General features: G+C 41.0%; 1 protein-coding gene across 6 annotated transcripts in view; it reads right to left on the bottom strand.

Annotated features, from left to right (window-relative positions):
- LOC138972668 (ATP-binding cassette sub-family G member 1-like) overlaps window positions 1-18,747 on the bottom strand; it is a 91,139-nt gene that overhangs the window by 38,069 nt on the left and 34,323 nt on the right. For all 6 annotated transcript variants that reach the window (XM_070345320.1, XM_070345324.1, XM_070345325.1 and 3 more), the window contains 6 exons: window positions 15,424-15,525; window positions 14,796-14,964; window positions 13,713-13,813; window positions 11,779-11,934; window positions 9,490-9,608; window positions 4,751-8,904 (listed from right to left, as the gene is read on the bottom strand). In XM_070345320.1, coding sequence (XP_070201421.1) covers window positions 8,679-8,904; window positions 9,490-9,608; window positions 11,779-11,934; window positions 13,713-13,813; window positions 14,796-14,964; window positions 15,424-15,525 — 873 coding nt within the window. In that variant the 3' untranslated portion in view covers window positions 4,751-8,678. The remainder of the gene's footprint in view (window positions 1-4,750; window positions 8,905-9,489; window positions 9,609-11,778; window positions 11,935-13,712; window positions 13,814-14,795; window positions 14,965-15,423; window positions 15,526-18,747) is intronic.

The raw sequence follows: 18,747 nt of genomic DNA, 5'->3' as shown, positions 1-18,747 counted from the left end.
AGTTGTTGCTGCCATCAAGTGATCAACATTTTGAACAAATTGCAGCTTTCAACCCACTGAGATATTACCTGATCTTAAAATATTAATCAGTAAGTTTCAAATGATCAATGGCAAATAACAGAAGTAAAAAAAATTATTTTTAAAAATTGATCACGCTGACTTCCCGCCACAATTCGGAAAATCGACAAATAATTAGTCAAGGGAAATAACTCTGGCTTCTACGAAAATGTCGCTCTTACTTCATGTTCGTAAAAACCGAGAATTAATCAGCTAAGGGAAGTCACTCTCACCTTGTACGAAAACACCCGAATCAGGGCATTCCTCATACGTCATCTTCGGGAAAAACGAGAATGAATTAGCAAAGGGTGATAACTCTTTTCTGTCCGAAAATAGCCGAACAATACGTCATCAATCATTCCGGAAAAGGCCAAACATTTTGAATGGGAAACAACTCTTACAGTGTTACTAGATTTCGGAATTACGCGAGTTGTTTCTCTTAGACCGAAAATCAACTCTAAGGCCCAGTGCTCTCCTATGTAGAAGTACTTTTCTGTCCCAAAGTTGCCTGTGGCCGACATACAAAGTGCCTTGCTCGCGTACACCAGAGATAGTGTAGCTGCGTACAGACACGGGCAGGAGAAATTTTCACATTCGCCAACGACCAAATTATGCGGTATCGATTAGAGTTCAACATTACCGGGCGGGCGTTAGTTGTCCCACAGTAAGTTGCTAAGTAAGACAGAAAGGGGATGAAAGAAAATCATGAAACTCGAGCCACAACTGGAGGGCTATTTCTAGAGGGGGGCGATGCTTTACCACCGGGAATGGGCTTTTCGGACGTAACGTGCATGGGAATGGGGAAATTCTCGTAGCGTGCAGCGTGCACAGAGGTCCGGCGTGCACGGACACCACCCCCCCCCCCCCCCCCCCCTGGTGACCCTCTTTCTAGGAGGGCTGTTTACTGCTGCAGTTCATCCTGCCCAACACACAAAATAAAAGCTGGTCACGGCACAGGCGGAAGGTATCGTTCACTGGACCACTACTTTCATAGACTAGTCTTTATATGAAAGTAGATCTAGTGGTCCGGTGAACGATACCTTCCGCCTGTAGGGAAAGATCGACCGACAGGGGCAAGCACTACGTAACAAATTTTCACTCTTTGCAGTCTTATATTGCAGATTTTTTTTAATGTGGTCAGCATTTTTGTTTTGTTTGTTTGCTTAACGCCCAGCCGACCACGAAGGGCCATATCAGGGCGGTGCTGCTTTGACATATAACGTGCGCCACACACAAGACAGAAGTCGCAGCACAGGCTTCATGTCTCACACAGTCACATTATTCTGACACCGGACCAACCAGTCCTAGCACTAACCCCATAATGCCAGACGCCAGGCGGAGCAGCCACTAGATTGCCAATTTTAAAGTCTTAGGTATGACCCGGCCGGGGTTCGAACTGTGGTCAGCTATGTTTCTCACGTTGCCTGAAAAGTTTAAAAATGCCTGAAGACTTTTTGTGTTTTTTTGTCCCTTATGTTTTCACATGCAAGACTTTCATAGTAAAACTGAGTAACTGTGTGGCGAATGAAATTGTTTCTGAAAAGCTTGTCACCCCAAACCAAACTTTTATGAAACGTTACCTGGCGAATTGGACCTAGAGACGCACCTACAGTGATTTTTTGAAACAATGCTCAATGGATAGTTAAAAGATAGTCTAACTATGATAAATAATTAAGTAGAAGTGCAATACTAGGCACTGACTACCCCCAGCGAAGAAGAAATCGCCTCTCTCGTGTGATACCTTTCAGCTTTGTTGAGATAAAATGAATGTTAACAATGGCACCAGACCGGAATCTTTATCCTCACAATGTTCCAGAGCTGTCAGGGGCGCAAACGTCTAGCACAGGAAACCCGTTGGATTTTTATGAAAATTAAATCTAGAATGTAGTTAATGCTAAAAAGTGATTGACTGCTAACAGAGAATAGGAAGTAGAAAAGGAAGAACGTGTGGTGCAGCTAGAATCGCTGTCTGTGAACACTACCCGGGCGTAACTTGGAATGGCTTTTAAAGGCACAGTCCTTCCTATGCTAATAAATCAGTTCACCATCTCAGATCTATTTTTGTTGTTACATAGCCTGGTACATTCATTTGGACACATACCAAAAATCAACAGGCTCTCTGTGCAGACTGGCAGTGTTTTGATTCATTCATTTATCAAACGCCACTAAACCACACTACCCTACAACGTTGAAGGCAATGCGTAGTGCAGTTTCTGAAATATGGTGTTCATCTTTACATGACCCGCTGAAAACGGCATCAAAACATGTCTTCTTCTACTCTTGAACGGAATAACACCTACACCTTTCATGATGCAACAACATCATCGCGAGGCGGGATAGCTGAACAAAATTTACTGTTTTGCTCACACGTACACACACACACAAACACACACACACTGATACATAGCCCAACATACACACAAAAGTCCACATCCCAAACCAAATTTTCTATTTTTAATCTGTCTTTTGAAAGTAGGAAGAAGGTATGTACAGAATTACATGGTCATCACACAACATAAATGCATGTATATCAACAAATGTTCAAAAAATAAGATGCAAAAATGGCACAGCCTATCAGTATAACCATAGATCAGTTATCAATGCACACTATCCCAGCAGATATCCGACACACTTCAACCTTAATCAGTAGCGACAGGCAAAGGAAATAAGGAAGCTAAAGAAGCTATCAGAATAGTCATTATTATTCATAATGATGATCACAAAAACGGGAAGAAAAAAATACAAGCCAACTCAAAAAAAGAGATGAGTTAAAAAAAATACAACAGGTGTATAAGAGAGGCTTTCAATCTAATATTAAACAGTACCCAATATTGACGGACTGTGTGATGATATCTTCTGCTATGGTCTGTTGAGACAGTGATATCAAAATCGAGACAGGAGGTCGAGATTTTGATATCACTGTCGAAACAGACCAATAGCAGAAGATATCATCACACAGTCAGTCAATGTTAGATATATTGCTAATTCTCTGGACATTTTGTATTTACTGTAAAGAAATTACAAAAGTATTTGTCTCAGTTTTGGCTGTTCCATATCCCTCCCTCTGATTATTATTTCTTTTTGTTCACTCTTTTCTTGTACTTTTCAGTATTTAAAAATGTCTTTTCTTTCAAAAAGTCTTTAGTCACTTGCTCAACTAAATTTTGGGATCATTACATTTTCATATATATTTGTTTGTTTTTAAATTCAGGTGTTTTTGTTTTTGAAGTGGGGAAGCAATAAAGAGGTCGTCGATATCAAAACTGATATCGACGGAAATGTCGTCGATATCACTTTTACAATGAGCTCAGTTTTGCCCAATTGACCAATGGAAATCCACGTAACATATGAAATAGCAATATAGATAAATATTTACACATTTGTTTCAAACGAATCTTCACATACAAGTACACATATGTTAAAGACAATTACTTAAGCTAAGGCCAAAAAAAAAAAAAAATAGTCTGTTTACGGTAACCCGACCGACCCTATTTTTTTTGCGCGACCCTAGACTTTTTTGGGGCATTTGGAAAAAAAAAAAAAAAAAAAATCTTAAAATAACATAAAAATATGGTTTTTTGGGAAAAAAAAAAAAAAATCACGACCTACCGACCCTATTTTTTTGGCCTATGTTACCGTAAACAGACCTATTTTTGTTTTGGCCTAACTAGGCAAACAATAGCAAAATGTAGTCTCTATCACAAGCTTGCAATTGCCTGGGCTGGTTGGGAACAGTTCACTATTGCTGTTGGGGTCTATGTCGACCAAAAGAATGGAATTCACTGTAGGTCGAGTTCCTGTAGGTGGATTCTCTGTATACCTAAGACTTTAAAATTGGCAATCTTGTATACAGGGAATACCACAGGGTGTAGTTCCTGTAGCGTTTTGCTAATATCAATGAAAGTCACGTGATGCTTAGCGACATCGTTAGAATTTGATGTTTTTCGATCTTTTTTTGATATTTCTTAGAAATTCGAGTATGGTTTGCAAGTTTTATTGAAAAACTGCACCCTGTGGGATTCCCTGTATACTAGATTGCCAATTTTAAAGTCTTAGGTATACAGGGAATCCACCTACAGGAACTCGACCTACAGAGAATCCCACTCTTTTGGTCGACATAGACCCCATCAGCGTCAACACACAAACACATGCGCGCACACACACACACACATACACACATACACTGTGCACTTACTAGGTGTCAAAACTTCCTTCTTTCCTCCTTCGACCTCTCCCTTTTTTTTCCCCTTTTCGCTTCTTTTTATTTGGGGGGGGGGGGGGGGGGGGCAGGGGCAGGAGCAGGATATCTTTGGCCACTAAACACAAAACTCATACAACAAACATGTGCAATTTACATTTCTGAAGAAAAATATATAAGGTCAACACCAACACAGAGTACATCCAATGGAAGAGTGAACTGTTTGTGGGACTTTGGCTGCATCAGAATGGAGAAAAACATAGGAGCAAAAACCTTGATTTCCTGGAGTTACGCTCCTGACTCACAAGTCTTTCTCCTATTCTAAATTACACAAAACTCAAAAATGTATGAAATCCAAAATCATCATCAAATATCAGTGAATGTAACGCTTGTTTTGTCATAAAATAAACTTTGTTTTGTCATATTAAACTTTGTTTTGTCATAAATTAAACTTTGTTTTATCATACAGCAGACATTCCAACAACATACATGTACCTTTCTTGTTTTTGTATTGAAAATGGTATGATTTATTATTAGTTTCTAACATGATGCAAATATTTGTCTGTGTTGTTTCTCGTTTTCTTTGTTTTTTCTCAATCTTTGCGAGGCCAAGGCCTGCTAAAAAAGTGTCCTGGGTGGTTGTTTTTTCTCAGTTTTTTTCTTCTTCTTTTTTTCTGGATCATAAGTTTTTGTGACTAAGTGAACCGTGTCCTAACCAACTATAAGTTCTGTGCCATTTATTCAGACAAAAATTGAGTGATTTTCCAGGCAGATAAATGCAATCTCTCTTTCTCTCTCTCCAAACGGTCACATGCTGAGTAAACCATAATATCAAGTGAAGTATTCATAAATATACAAGGACTTGAACAGTGAAAATCCATCAAAACAAGAATCCAGCTATCCTTCAATACATTGTTGATAAGATGTCAAACTAGCTTTTCTTGTTGGCCTCGTAAAATAAGCAGGAATCTTTTTCTCACTTAGCAAAACAAAAAAGAAGACAGAATTCTGCCTGTTTCACACAATAAACAGAATAAGACGCTTGGTCGATGTATGTATTGTAAAGCGCTAAGAGTAGACATTTTTCTAGAATAGCGCTATAAAAGTTTGCATTATTATTATTATTATTAATAATATATAAAGTACTCGTTTTGCTAAACAATCTCCCAAAATAAGCATAAAATATCTTTCTTTCTTTCTTTATTTGGTGTTTAACATCGTTTTCAACCACGAAGGTTATATCGCGACGGAGAAAAGGGGGAGATGGGATAGAGCCACTTGTCAATTGTTTCTTGTTCACAAAAGCACTAATCAAAAATTTCCTCCAGGGGCCTGGAACGTAGTACAATATATTACCCTACTGGGAGAATGCAAGTTTCCAGTACAAAGGACCCAACATTTCTTACATACTGCTTGACCAAAATCTTTACAAAAACTGACCATATTCTATACAAGAAACACTTAACAAGGGTAAAAGGAGAAACAGAATCCGTTAGTCGCCTCTTACGACATGCTGGGGAGCATCGGGTAAATTCTTCCCCCTAACCCGCGGGGGGTAGCATAAAATATGACCCTAAGTTCATTTACAAAGAGAACTCAACTTTCTCAAGAGGAAAATCAGCGTTGTGCGTAACTTTTACCTATCTTCAGTCTCTCGTATACAGAAAATACACAAGGTCAAGTTTTGTTTTTCAATAACATTAACAACAAACATTAAAATATTCATAAAAACATGCGAACATTTAAATGTGAAACAAATGTTCTTATAAAGTGCACAAGATTTTGAATAGCTGCAGAAGCAGAGGTGAAAAATGTTTCTTTCTTTCGTGTTTAACGTCGTTTTCAACCATTCAAGGTTATATCGCGACGGGGAAAGGGGGGAGATGGGATAGGGGAAAGGGGGGAGATGGGATAGAGCGAGGTGAAAAATGTTCTTCAAAGTGTAACAGTTTTTTCTTTTCAACACAAACTATTGACATTAATGCCATGATGAAGTTCTAATGTCCACTTTTTAAACTAGTTTCCTCAGTTTAAATGGACAGAACAAGCCAGTAACACTCTTAAACAAAACAAAAATAGCGACACAAGATCCCTTGTACCATATGTTTTGTCATTATTATTCACCCTCAACAATAACATAAGGCCAAAAAAAAAATAGGTCTGTTTACGGTAACATAGGCCCAAAAAATAGGGTCGGTAGGTCGGGATTGTTTTTTTTTTTTTTTTTTTTTTTTTTTCCAAAAAACCATATTTTTACGTTATTTTGCAAAAAAAACAAGATTTTTTGTTTTTTTTCCCAAATGCCAAAAAAAAGTCTAGGGTCGCGCGAAAAAACTAGGGTCGGTCGGGTTACCGTAAACAGACCTATTTTTTTTTGGGGCCTAACAGCAAGGAAAAGAAGGTTGGAAAAAGGGAAGAAAAGATGGGCACAAATATTTACAGATCTTCAAATCTCACAAGAAATCTAAAAATGTGTCAAACCTTCAAACAGGTAGATTGGAAACTCTTCTTTCCTTCAACATGCGACATGTATGTGACAACATTTTTGTTTTCATCTCACCACTTTTGTGACAGTCATGTAATAGTTCTAAACATTTACATCATTAATTGAAAATTATTCCTTCGAGAGATTGGTACCTGCGACACCACGTCCTTTTGAAGAGAGAGCACCTCCCGTGAGAGGACACTTTCCCTTTGTAAACTGTACCAAAATACACCTGTCGTGAGAGGACACCTGCAATGAAGGGACACTTTGGCCTGGTCCCAAGGGTGTCCTTTCATCACAGGCACCACTGTACCTTGTTTCCCGTGTATAGACCGTCTTGTACATCACCACAGCTCTGTCCAGGCGTTGACCCAAGACAAGAGCATCCTTCCACTGAGACATATAGCATGAGTCAACAGCCTGCTGCTTCCCGTGTAGTGTGGAAATCTTCTTGCTCCATTAATCTCATCACTTTCTTTCTTTCTTTCTTTATTTGGTGTTTAACGTCGTTTTCAACCGTTCAAGGTTATATCGCGACGGGGAAAGGGGGGAGATGGGATAGAGCCACTTGTCAATTGTTTCTTGTTCACAAAAGCACTAATCAAAAATTTGCTCCAGGGGCTTGCAACGTAGTACAATATATTACCTTACTGGGAGAATGCAAGTTTCCAGTACAAAGGACTTAACATTTCTTACATACTGCTTGACTAAAATCTTTACAAACATTGACTATATTCTATACAAGAAACACTTAACAAGGGTAAAAGGAGAAACAGAATCCGTTAGTCGCCTCTTACGACATGCTGGGGAGCATCGGGTAAATTCTTCCCCTTAACCCACGGGGGGAGCTCTCATTCTGTGTGAGTCACATCTCTTGTAGCGTACATAACAGGTTACATGGGCAGGAAGGGGTCTCAACAGTATTCATTGTCAGTCAAAATCCTGGTCCACTGCAAGCTGATATCACATTTATCTTGCCCAGAGATATTCCAGCAATGCCCTTGCTCTGAACGGCTCTTGGGCGTCACTCGTTGACACATATTTCATCTTCTCAGGATAATTCTAGGTCAACAAATCACACATTACAAATAACTTTTTCACATCGGGGGGGGGGGGGGGGGGGGGGGTGTTGCAGATTGTGAACAAAATCGAGATTATGGACTGCAAAAAAGAGCAGGTCTGCAAATGTACATAATGTAACCGACTGTTTTCTCAAATGAGTGACAAGTTTCCTGTAAAACCGATCTCAATTGAGCTCTGCATTTTACACCTGGGGCCTTTACAGTCTTACACAGACATAAATAAACACAAGACAACTGACACCAATTATCGTTGTAATTCCAAGCCTCACTCTCTTCCCTGAGCTCTGAGCTATCCACACGTTTACCACCCACACTTTACCCCTCGACAAACATCAAACTCAAAGTCCTTTCAGTTCCACCTTCCTTCTTCACCACACAAAAAGCAAAAAAAAATGGCACAATGTTTCACTGCCACAAACTTTGGAAAAAAAAATAAAAATTGTAAATCGTCTCTTTTCACTTTCGGAGCATCATCATGGAAACAACGATTGTCACAATCTCCTGAGCTACCATGTCCATCCTCTAAGTACAGAGCTGAGTCCACTGCAATATCACCATGGTTACAGTGTCTTTTCCACAGAAGCGCAATTCAACTTCCGCAAATCCAGTCTCTTCCCCAAAGTAGCAGTCCATTGTTTCTTCATCACAGCGATGACCTGATTTACCCTTCATCACGGCAACGACCCAATATTTTCACATCACCACGGCAACAACTCAACTTTCCTCGGCTACCACAGCAAGAACAACCCAATCTCCACACCAACACGACGGCCTCAAGCGTCCAGTCGCCACGGCAATAACCAGCATTCAACGCTGAACAAGTAGAAGAAGCCAGGGCAACGACGACGATCAGCCTTTAGCGCTGGGACTTGACCCTCCAGCGCAGGACGAGGTAGCAGCCGATGCGGAGGATGACGAAGAAGATGCAGAGGATGATGAAGTCGAGGTAGAACTCGGCGTGCTGCACGTCAAGCTCCTCCAGCACGTCGGAAGCCTGCGTGAAGATGCACTGCTTCTCACTGCACTCCAGCTCCCCGCGGTCACGGCCGTAGATGGCCTGGAGGACGCCCTCGAAGGAGTACCTGTTCAACGTCAAGTAGGGTTGGGTTTACCAGATTCATGTAACCCCAGGGTTTTTGAAATAAAAAGTTGCCTAAATGTTGTCCAGCATACACAGACACAGACACACACAAAAAGTGATATTCAGGGGAACAATGCATGTGAAACAAAGGTTAAGATTTGTTTACACTCTAAGCTTGAGTTCCAGGATAGTTAGGGCTGGAGGGAAAAGACTTTACACAAATAAAAATGCCTAAAACTGCCATAAAAGTGACACAGCTCAGAATTTCATTCAGAATAATGGCGTCACACAGAAGAGGTACCTTAACTGTGCAACAACAAAAGCAATTCTTTTCCTGCCGTGAAAGTAAAACGATAGAGCATCTCACCTCTGCAGTGTGTTTACTTACTACTGTTCACATTCACGTAATTCCTAATCACAGTAATAGCGCATTTTTGTGAAATCAGCTCATTAGTGTTTTGATTATAGTACAGTGAACGTCCCTTAATCTCCTTCAGCTCAAACTAGCAAGAAAATGTTGCATAAAGCGTGCCAAGGGCATACAAGCTTCAGAGAACTCAAGTTCAGCATGTTGTGGAGGTCTCACCTGATGTAGGAGAGGTAGGACAGCCACTGCAGGTAGGGGGGAATGGTGCCGAAGGTGACGAAGAAACCGCTGAACAACAGGATGGGGATGGCCGTCACTGGTCCCAGGAACACCGCCACCTGTCAGGTACACATGTCAACGTAGAATAACACTTCCTTTTATGTCATTTTACTTTTTACATACAGGTAAATGTAGAATAACCTTTCCCTCTTTTTTGTAATTTTTTTTACATACAGGTAAGTGCAAAACAAAATAAATTCTTTTTCTTTTTCTTTATAATATGCTGTAAGCAGGTTTCACTAGAAGTCTAATGGCCCTAACCACTGAATAATTGTCAGTCACAGAATGCTGTGAGCAGGTTTCACTAGAAGTCTAATGGCCCTAACCACTGAATGATTGTCAGTCACAGAATGCTGTAAGCAGGTTTCACTAGAAGTCTAATGGCCCTAACCACTGAATGATTGTCAGTCACAGAATGCTGTAAGCAGGTTTCACTAGAAGTCTAATGGCCCTAACCACTGAATGATTGTCAGTCACAGAATGCTGTAAGCAGGTTTCACTAGAAGTCTAATGGCCCTAACCACTGAATGATTGTCAGTCACAGATAGAATGCTGTAAGCAGGTTTCACTAGAAGTCTAATGGCCCTAACCACTGAATGATTGTCAGTCACAGAATGCTGTAAGCAGGTTTCACTAGAAGTCTAATGGCCCTAACCACTGAATAATTGTCAGTCACAGAATGCTGTAAGCAGGTTTCACTAGAAGTCTAATGGCCCTAACCACTGAATGATTGTCAGTCACAGAATGCTGTAAGCAGGTTTCACTAGAAGTCTAATGGCCCTAACCACTGAATGATTGTCAGTCACAGAATGCTGTAAGCAGGTTTCACTAGAAGTCTAATGGCCCTAACCACTGAATGATTGTCAGTCACAGAATGCTGTAAGCAGGTTTCACTAGAAGTCTAATGGCCCTAACCACTGAATGATTGTCAGTCACAGAATGCTGTAAGCAGGTTTCACTAGAAGTCTAATGGCCCTAACCACTGAATAATTGTCAGTCACAGAATGCTGTAAGCAGGTTTCACTAGAAGTCTAATGGCCCTAACCACTGAATGATTGTCAGTCACAGAATGCTGTAAGCAGGTTTGACTAGATGTCTAATGGACCTAACCACTGAATGATTGTCAGTCACAGAATGCTGTAAGCAGGTTTCACTAGAAGTCTAATGGCCCTAACCACTGAATGATTGTCAGTCACAGAATGCTGTAAGTAGGTTTGACTAGATGTCTAATGGACCTAACCACTGAATGATTCCTTTCTTTTCTTTATTTGATGTTTAACGTCGTTTTCAACCACGAAGGTTATATCGCGATGGGGGAAGGGGGGAGATGGGATAGAGCCACTTGTCAATTGTTTCTTGTTTACAAAAGCACTAATCAAAAATTTGCTCCAGGGGCTTGCAACGTAGTACAATATATGACCTTACTGGGAGAATGCAAGTTTCCAGTACAAAGGACTTAACATTTCTTACATACTGCTTGACTAAAATCTTTACAAAAATTGACTATATTCTATACAAGAAACACGTAACAAGGGTAAAAGGAGAAACAGAATCCGTTAGTCGCCTCTTACGACAAGCTGGGGAGCATCGGGTAAATTCTTTCTCGTCCCAACCAATATGGGACTCCTCCTAACCAGCGGGGGGTCACTGAATGATTGTCAGTCACACAATTAGAACCTTCTTCCACTTGGACACACACCAACACTCAAACAGCCATCAGCCTGCCTGCTTCCTGTACAGCTTGCAATTTTTTTAATTATTTTTTTGGGGAGTGTGTGCAGAATTAATTATGCAGACTGACATGCGACAAAATAAATTCAGCAAGTAAAACCACTATTCACAGAAAGCAGCAAGGCTGTTCATTTGTGTAGGTGCGCCAGTGGAAGGACAGTCTTATCCTATATTCGTGTACACTACATTGGGGTGTGCACGTTAAAGATTCCACGATTGACAAAAGGGTCTTTCCTGGCAAAATTGTATAGGCATAGATAAAAAATGTCCACCAAAATACCCGTGTGACTTGGAATAATAGGCCGTGAAAAGTAGGATATGCGCCGAAATGGCTGCGATCTGCTGGTCGATGTGAATGCGTGATGTATTGTGTAAAAAATTCCATCTCACACGGCATAAATAGATCCCTGCACCTTGAGTCCGAGTCTGGAGATACGCGCGCGATATAAGACTTCATATAATAATATATATCTCTGTTAAGAAGTACAACTGTCTAACCTGAAGCGAGGTGGCGGCACCGATCAACAGTCCCAGACTCTGTGCAACCAGCGATGTCTGCGTGGCTAGGGTGAGGAACATGACGAATCGTAAAAAGTCTGTCGGCTGTGACGTCATCCAGTACACTATACTGCCGTACACCAGCGGGAATATAATCTGTTAAGAGACAAAACAATAGAATTAAGATAGCATGAATACAGTATTACTCAGGGCAAAGAGAAATAAAAACCTTATCTTCCAAGATCATTGAATCTACCATGCTGAGTAGCACTCCCAGCCTGACATATCTATCGCTCTGGTCCCTAGGAAACTGTTACGCAGAGATGAGATTCCCTAAAAGTGTTTTGGGAGGAAATTATTTGGGGTCCAGGGGCAACGCCCCCTGAAGCTGAAGATTTTTTGACACTTTCACCATAAAAAAAGACTTGGAAATGAGTCCGAGCAGTAGAAGCATACAACATTTTGTCAGTCATATGTGCAAAATTTAAGTAACTTTAGCTCAGGAATTTTCACAAATTTTAGAGACAGCACAATTTACTTCCACAATGACCAATGGTGCTTGTAAGGTATTGATAAAAGAACTGGACCTAAATAAATTGCTTGAGTGCCATATGTTAGCTGAAGAAGTACTAATAGTTTAGAGGGAAGTAAACTGCGGCCACAATTGCAGCTCTGAAGACAAAAGCCAGTACACTATAATTAATTCATGCACATCTCTCAAATTTAAAATCGTACAATTACAAGTACAACTTCACATACACGTGTGTAGAAACAAATGACAACAAGTGACAAAGTGACAAAATTACACCACGTGCATCTAGCCTTTCCCGGAACAGTCAACTTTTTAATAGAATCTCCAAGTCGGAGCGACAGTTTTATCCCGCGTAGTTCAGACGTGACGATTTCTTCCTGCCATTTCGAAACCCACTTATTTTTCACACCCTGGTCGATCTCCGACGCCAAAACATGTTCGCTTTCCGTCAATGTTCTCAACGACGCCATCCTTTATGTTAAGCAGGCTAAAGCCGACAGCTGAATCAGCCCGTTTATGAATTTTCGGAATGAAGACACTCGGTGAAAGGGAAACTTAGTCCCAAACGGAAAGTTCATATTCGGGTCGAAGTGCTGAAGGTCCACTTCCTTCGACACGGAGGTTATGTTGTCATTATTTTATCGGAGATTTGATCTGGAAAAGCGACTTTAGGGTTGCAGGTAGGACTTTACAGATCAAATCCAATGGAACCACAACAACTACTCTACCCCCCCCCCCCCCCCCCATTTTTTCTCAACGGATTTAGAAAAATGGTCCTGGGAACGAACTTTTGGGCGGAATTCCGCCAATTGGCGGAAGAATCTCATCCCTGGTTACGTTCTTAAAGTGCACAGTCACACAAAATATAACAACAGACTTTCAGTTAACTTGCGTGATGTATTGGTTGCCATGCCAAAATGGAAGAGGAAGCAAGAGACGAATTATTTTCCTTATAGATACATGGCGTAATTATCAGACAGTAGTGACACAATAACAGAACAGAATCTAAAGGAACAATATGATATCAATAAGGCTTCGGTTCCCTTATTAGTTCAGACATGTCCTTCTTCCATTATATAGAACACCTCTAAGCAAGAAGCACCTTTGGGAAAAAAGTTAGCCTTTCTGTAACAAATTCAGGGCTGAGGTTTCAAATTATGTACTAAGACATGGGACATTTTACAACCATGAAATGAATTTAATATAGTTCTTGTTGTAAAGCATGCAAGCTCAACTTCCTCTGGGCTGATTTTTTTAAAGTACATACTAAGTAAGACATGGGACATTTTACAAGCACGGAATGAACTTGAATATACACACTAAACTTCATCTTTCATCCAAACAAGTTGGGGTGGGTGGGGTTGTAGGATTTTAAAGAGGGTTTACGAAGACTGAAGTGTACCTGGAATGGCATGTCTGCCATGGTCTTGGCCATGTAGTAAGCCTTGAGACTGTACCAGTAGTTGAGATGTTCTCGTACAAACACCGCCATCTCCATGGGAACTGAAACACAGTGAGGCATAATTGTCAACACAGCATACATAAGCATGTTTGAGAACTGTGAATAATGATCCCAGACTATGCCTGAGTGAGACCGTGAGATGAGGCAGTGGTAGGAGCACAGTGCTGCTAGGGTGGTTGTTGGTTCCCTTACTTTAGTCATTGATACTTTTATTCTCTTTTTCTTCATTTCAATTTTAGGTGTCGATTGATTCTTTACCCCCTCCCCTTTCTATTGGGTTATTTTAGAAGACTGAACTCAAATAATACTATTCATCCATTATAAAATTCAACTGAACTGGTACAGTGGAAGGGAGACAATTTCAGCCAATGCCTAATTGCCTCCCTTGACTTGTCAGTCCAGAGCCAAATGGGTTTGTTTTGTTGATATTTGTAAAATATTTGTGTTAGATGTTTTTCTATTTGTTGGTTAGTGTGTGTGTTAGTGTGTGTGTGTGTGTGTGTGTGTGTGTGTGTGTGTGTGTGTGTGTGTGTGTGTGTGTGTGTGTGTGTGTGTAGGTGTGTGTATTCATATGTTTGTTTCCCAAGAGAATGAACCAATGGCAGGAATGCACACATCATCTTTCTTTATTTGGTGTTTAACGTCGTTTTCAACCACGAAGGTAATATCGCGACGGGGAAAGGGGGGGAGATGGGAGAGAGCCACTTGTTAATTGTTTCTTGTTCACAAAAGCACTAATCAAAAAATTGCTCCAGGGGCTTGCAACGTAGTACAATATATTACCTTACTGGGAGAATGCAAGTTTCCAGTACAAAGGACTTAACATTTCTTACATACTGCTTGACTAAAATCTTTACAAACATTGACTATATTCTATACAAGAAACACTTAACAAGGGTAAAAGGAGAAACAGAATCCGTTAGTCGCCTCTTACGACATGCTGGGGAGCATCTGGTCAATTCTTCCCCCTAACCCGCGGGGGGTATGCACACATCAGCAACAGGACCAGCCAGCAAGACTCACAGGTGAGCACGGTGGGCATCATGGCGGTGAACATGAGGAAGAGCATGCAGAAGAAGAGACAGCCGGCGTTGTTGAAGGCCTTGGACGCCTCGTTGCCGATGCCCAGGTAGAGCAGGCCGATCAGGATGCCCACCGTCAGGTGGGAGATCAGACGCAGGCGGGTCAGAGTCTGGACAACAAATATATATCTACTTACAACGCTGTCTTTATTGTGCAGTTTTTAAGCTGCATGGACCTGTGGAGACTATATATAAGATAAGCAGCTTTATATCCAGAGCTGGACTCTTGAGTGTACAGGCGATCGACATGAAGAAGACAATGCTGTTTTTAGTGTGTGTCTGTTAACAATCTACTCAGTTTCCCAAATATTCCAAAACACAATGCTGATTAGCTTGTCTTCAACTAATTATTTACTTTATACAATTTGAGAGAAATGTTCAACGAGAGGCAAGAGATCAATTGTGTCAAAGTCTGAAAACATACTCAGGCTGCCATGATATTTTCTTTGTCTACATATAAAGTATACAAAGACTCGAAACGGTATTCACACCACAAAACTACTTTTCAGGTCTTCATCTATCCATCAATTTTTAACAGCCAGTTTAAAAATCAAACAGCAAAGACTCACAGCGTCGCGCATGATGGACATGAAGGTGCGTTTGAAGAGGATGCGGAACTGCGTGAAGCAGCTGGTGTTGAACGAGTGACACTCCTGGTCCTCGGGCAGGTTCTGAAACACAACGCATACCTCTCATCTCTCGGCCTCAAATCTCCCAACAGCAAGCATTCACTTCCACCTCCACTACAGCTGACCAACAATGTGCAATAACAGAATCAGCAATGAGATCATGAATTTGTTACAACGCCAGAAAATTGTTAAAACGACATTCAAACCCCCTCACCCCTCCTCCCCTAACCTTGCACGACCTGAGGATATCAAGAATGATCAATGGAGCTAGAAAAATGCCTGAAAATCCACCTACTGGGGAAAAATATCATGCCTGAAAATAGATACAATGGAACCTCCTTGTTAATACCTCCACACACAAAATTCAAGTCTTACAAGGGAGGAAGTCTTAATGGGGTAAATTTACAGAGGTTATGACCCAAACAATCTGAGAAAACAGGGTCTTCAAAAGAGAAGGAGTGTTAAATTGGGGGGGGTGGGGGGGGGGGGGCGGGGGCGGGGGCGGGGGGCCTTAAAAGCGGGTTCTACTGTATTTGCCAATTCTATTGGTAAGGCTATCACTGCCATAACACAACCACAGAACACATACCCTTCACCTCTCAAATGAATTGTCACCTCAGAATCTTTTAGTCAAAATTTTCAGTTACCTCTTGACATCAGTTTTTTCTCCAGAGAAACTTTCCTAATGATTCCTTCCTTCCTCTCCACCTCTCATCATACCCCCCCTTTCCACCAACCTCCACCTCCCCCACTCTCACAAGATCTTAAAAAGGATCTGTTGCGGATTAAGTCTTTTTCAGTTTTCAGTTTTGCTTCTTTTATGTTGTTCTCCTCTTCTGTTTTGTGTTGAACTCATTGTATATTTTTCCTTTATCCTACATACGTGAGAGAGACACGAGAGACACTCGTGAGATAATAATCGTTCAAATCACACGTGTGTATATCATGTAAATGAGGTCATGTCAAGCAAGTCTGGCAGGGACCTGTTTTTCCACTGCTTATGATGCCAAAGTCACCGAGACAAACATCATTATAGATAACAAAAATTGGGCTCGCTAATTACCCTCGATGAAATTTTAGAACACGTCAACCCACACTTTCAGAGTGACGTTTCTTTGCTTTGACGTAATAGATTGCACGAGGCTTTAGAAGAGTTTGTTTGTTTGTTTGTTTATTTGTTGCTTAACGTCCAGCCGACTACGCAGAGCCATATCAGGACGAGGAAGGGGGGGATGAAGGGGGCCACTTGTCAAGCGATTCCTGTTTACAAATGCACTAACCCATTACTTGTGTCCCAGCAGGCTTTAGTAAAACTAAATTAATACCTACTGGAAGATTACCAGTTTCCAGTATGTTAAAATAGGCTTAACCTATCTACTGCTGGACTTACATCAGAACACTAACAGATTAAACTATACATGAATCGCGAGACAAGCGGCAAGAGAAGAGATTTTTGGAAAAAATACAGGTGAATGAGCAAGAAGGCAGAAAAAAGAAAAGAATTCATGAAGAAAAAGAGAGCATGACAGGAAAGAGGAACCAAAAATCTACCTAACAGCAAACTAAAAAGCTCCTGCAGTTCCAAAAACAGGAGGGGCCTTTAATTTCATAACCGCAGTGCCCCACTGCGGGACTTTAGAAGAGATCGAGGTTCCAAAAACAAGCGTCTTCAATTTAGCTGCCTCGACTGCAGGACATTTTCAGTAAAATACACGTAAAGTACAGTATGTAGGATAAACAGAATACTACATGCCTTGCTGTGTCGTACCAGATTTACACAAGTTGCTTTTTCAAATAGTGAACAGCTCGCTTACGCTCGCAGTTCAATATTTAAAAAAAAAACTGGTGTAAATCTGGTACGACACAGCAAGCCATGTAGTATTCTCTATTTACATTCACAAAAACAACAGCCCTTCTCATAACAAAACAAACAAGAAGGGCAAAGCCCATACGACTCACATGCTTTACACATTTTTCCTACCAAAATACATGTGACCTTGACCCAAGGTCAAGGTCATCCAAGGTCATGCAACACAAAGCTGTTAATTCAAGACATAGGAAGTACAATGGTGCTTATTGGCTCTTTCTACCATGAGATATGGTCACTTTTAGTGGTTCACTACCTTATTTTGGTCACATTTCATAAGGGTCAAAGTGACCTTGACCTTGATCATATGTGACCAAATGTGTCTCATGATGAAAGCATAACATGTGCCCCACATAATTTTTAAGTTTGAAACAGTTATCTTCCATAGTTCAGGGTCAAGGTCACTTCAAAATATGTATACAATCCAACTTTGAAGAGCTCCTGTGACCTTGACCTTGAAGCAAGGTAAACCAAACTGGTATCAAAAGATGGGGCTTACTTTGCCCTATATATCATATATAGGTGAGGTATTGAATCTCAAAAACTTCAGAGAAAATGGGGAAAATGTGAACAATAGCTGTTTTTTTAGGCAACATTTATGGCCCCTGCGACCTTGACCTTGAAGCAAGGTCAAGATGCTATGTATGTTTTTTGGGGCCTTGTCATCATACACCATCTTGCCAAATTTGGTACTGATAGACTGAATAGTGTCCAAGAAATATCCAACGTTAAAGTTTTCCGGACGGACGGACGGACGTCCGGACGGACGTCCGGACGGACGGACGGACGGACGACTCGGGTGAGTACATAGACTCACTTTTGCTTCGCATGTGAGTCAAAAACAGAAACAAAATAAAGTACAACACACATTTCAAACAACCATCCGGTATGGACTGGGTGGCCGAGTGGTAACGCACTTGCGCTCTTTAGCGAGAGGTTGCGTGTTCAGGCCTGGGTCAGGCCGCAATTTTCTCCCCCCTTTCCTAACCTAGGTGGTGGGTTCAAGTGCTAGTCTTTCGGATGAGACGAAAACCGAGGTCCCTTCGTGTACACTACATTGGGGTGTGCACGTTAAAGATCCCACGATTGACAAAAGGGTCTTTCCTGGCAAAATTGTACAGGCATAGATAAAAATGTCCACCAAATACCCGTGTGACTTGGAATAAAGTGTAAAAAAATTCCATCTCACACGGCATTAAGTCTCAGGGCTTGGAAACATGAATACACGCATGCAGGAGAAAAAAAAGAAAAAAAAATGGGTAGCGCCGTATACTGTAATCATCAACAGCACCCAAAACATAAAACTCCCTCAGTGAAATCAGACACTTTCTTTTCTTTCTTTATTTGGTGTTTAACGTCGTTTTCAACCACGAAGGTTATATCGCAACGGGGAAAGG

This window comes from Littorina saxatilis, linkage group LG8 (assembly GCF_037325665.1).
Source record: "Littorina saxatilis isolate snail1 linkage group LG8, US_GU_Lsax_2.0, whole genome shotgun sequence".
NCBI classification, from domain to species: domain Eukaryota; kingdom Metazoa; phylum Mollusca; class Gastropoda; order Littorinimorpha; family Littorinidae; genus Littorina; species Littorina saxatilis.
Note: the sequence above shows the minus strand (reverse complement) of the source record. Positions and strands in the feature narration are given on the sequence as shown.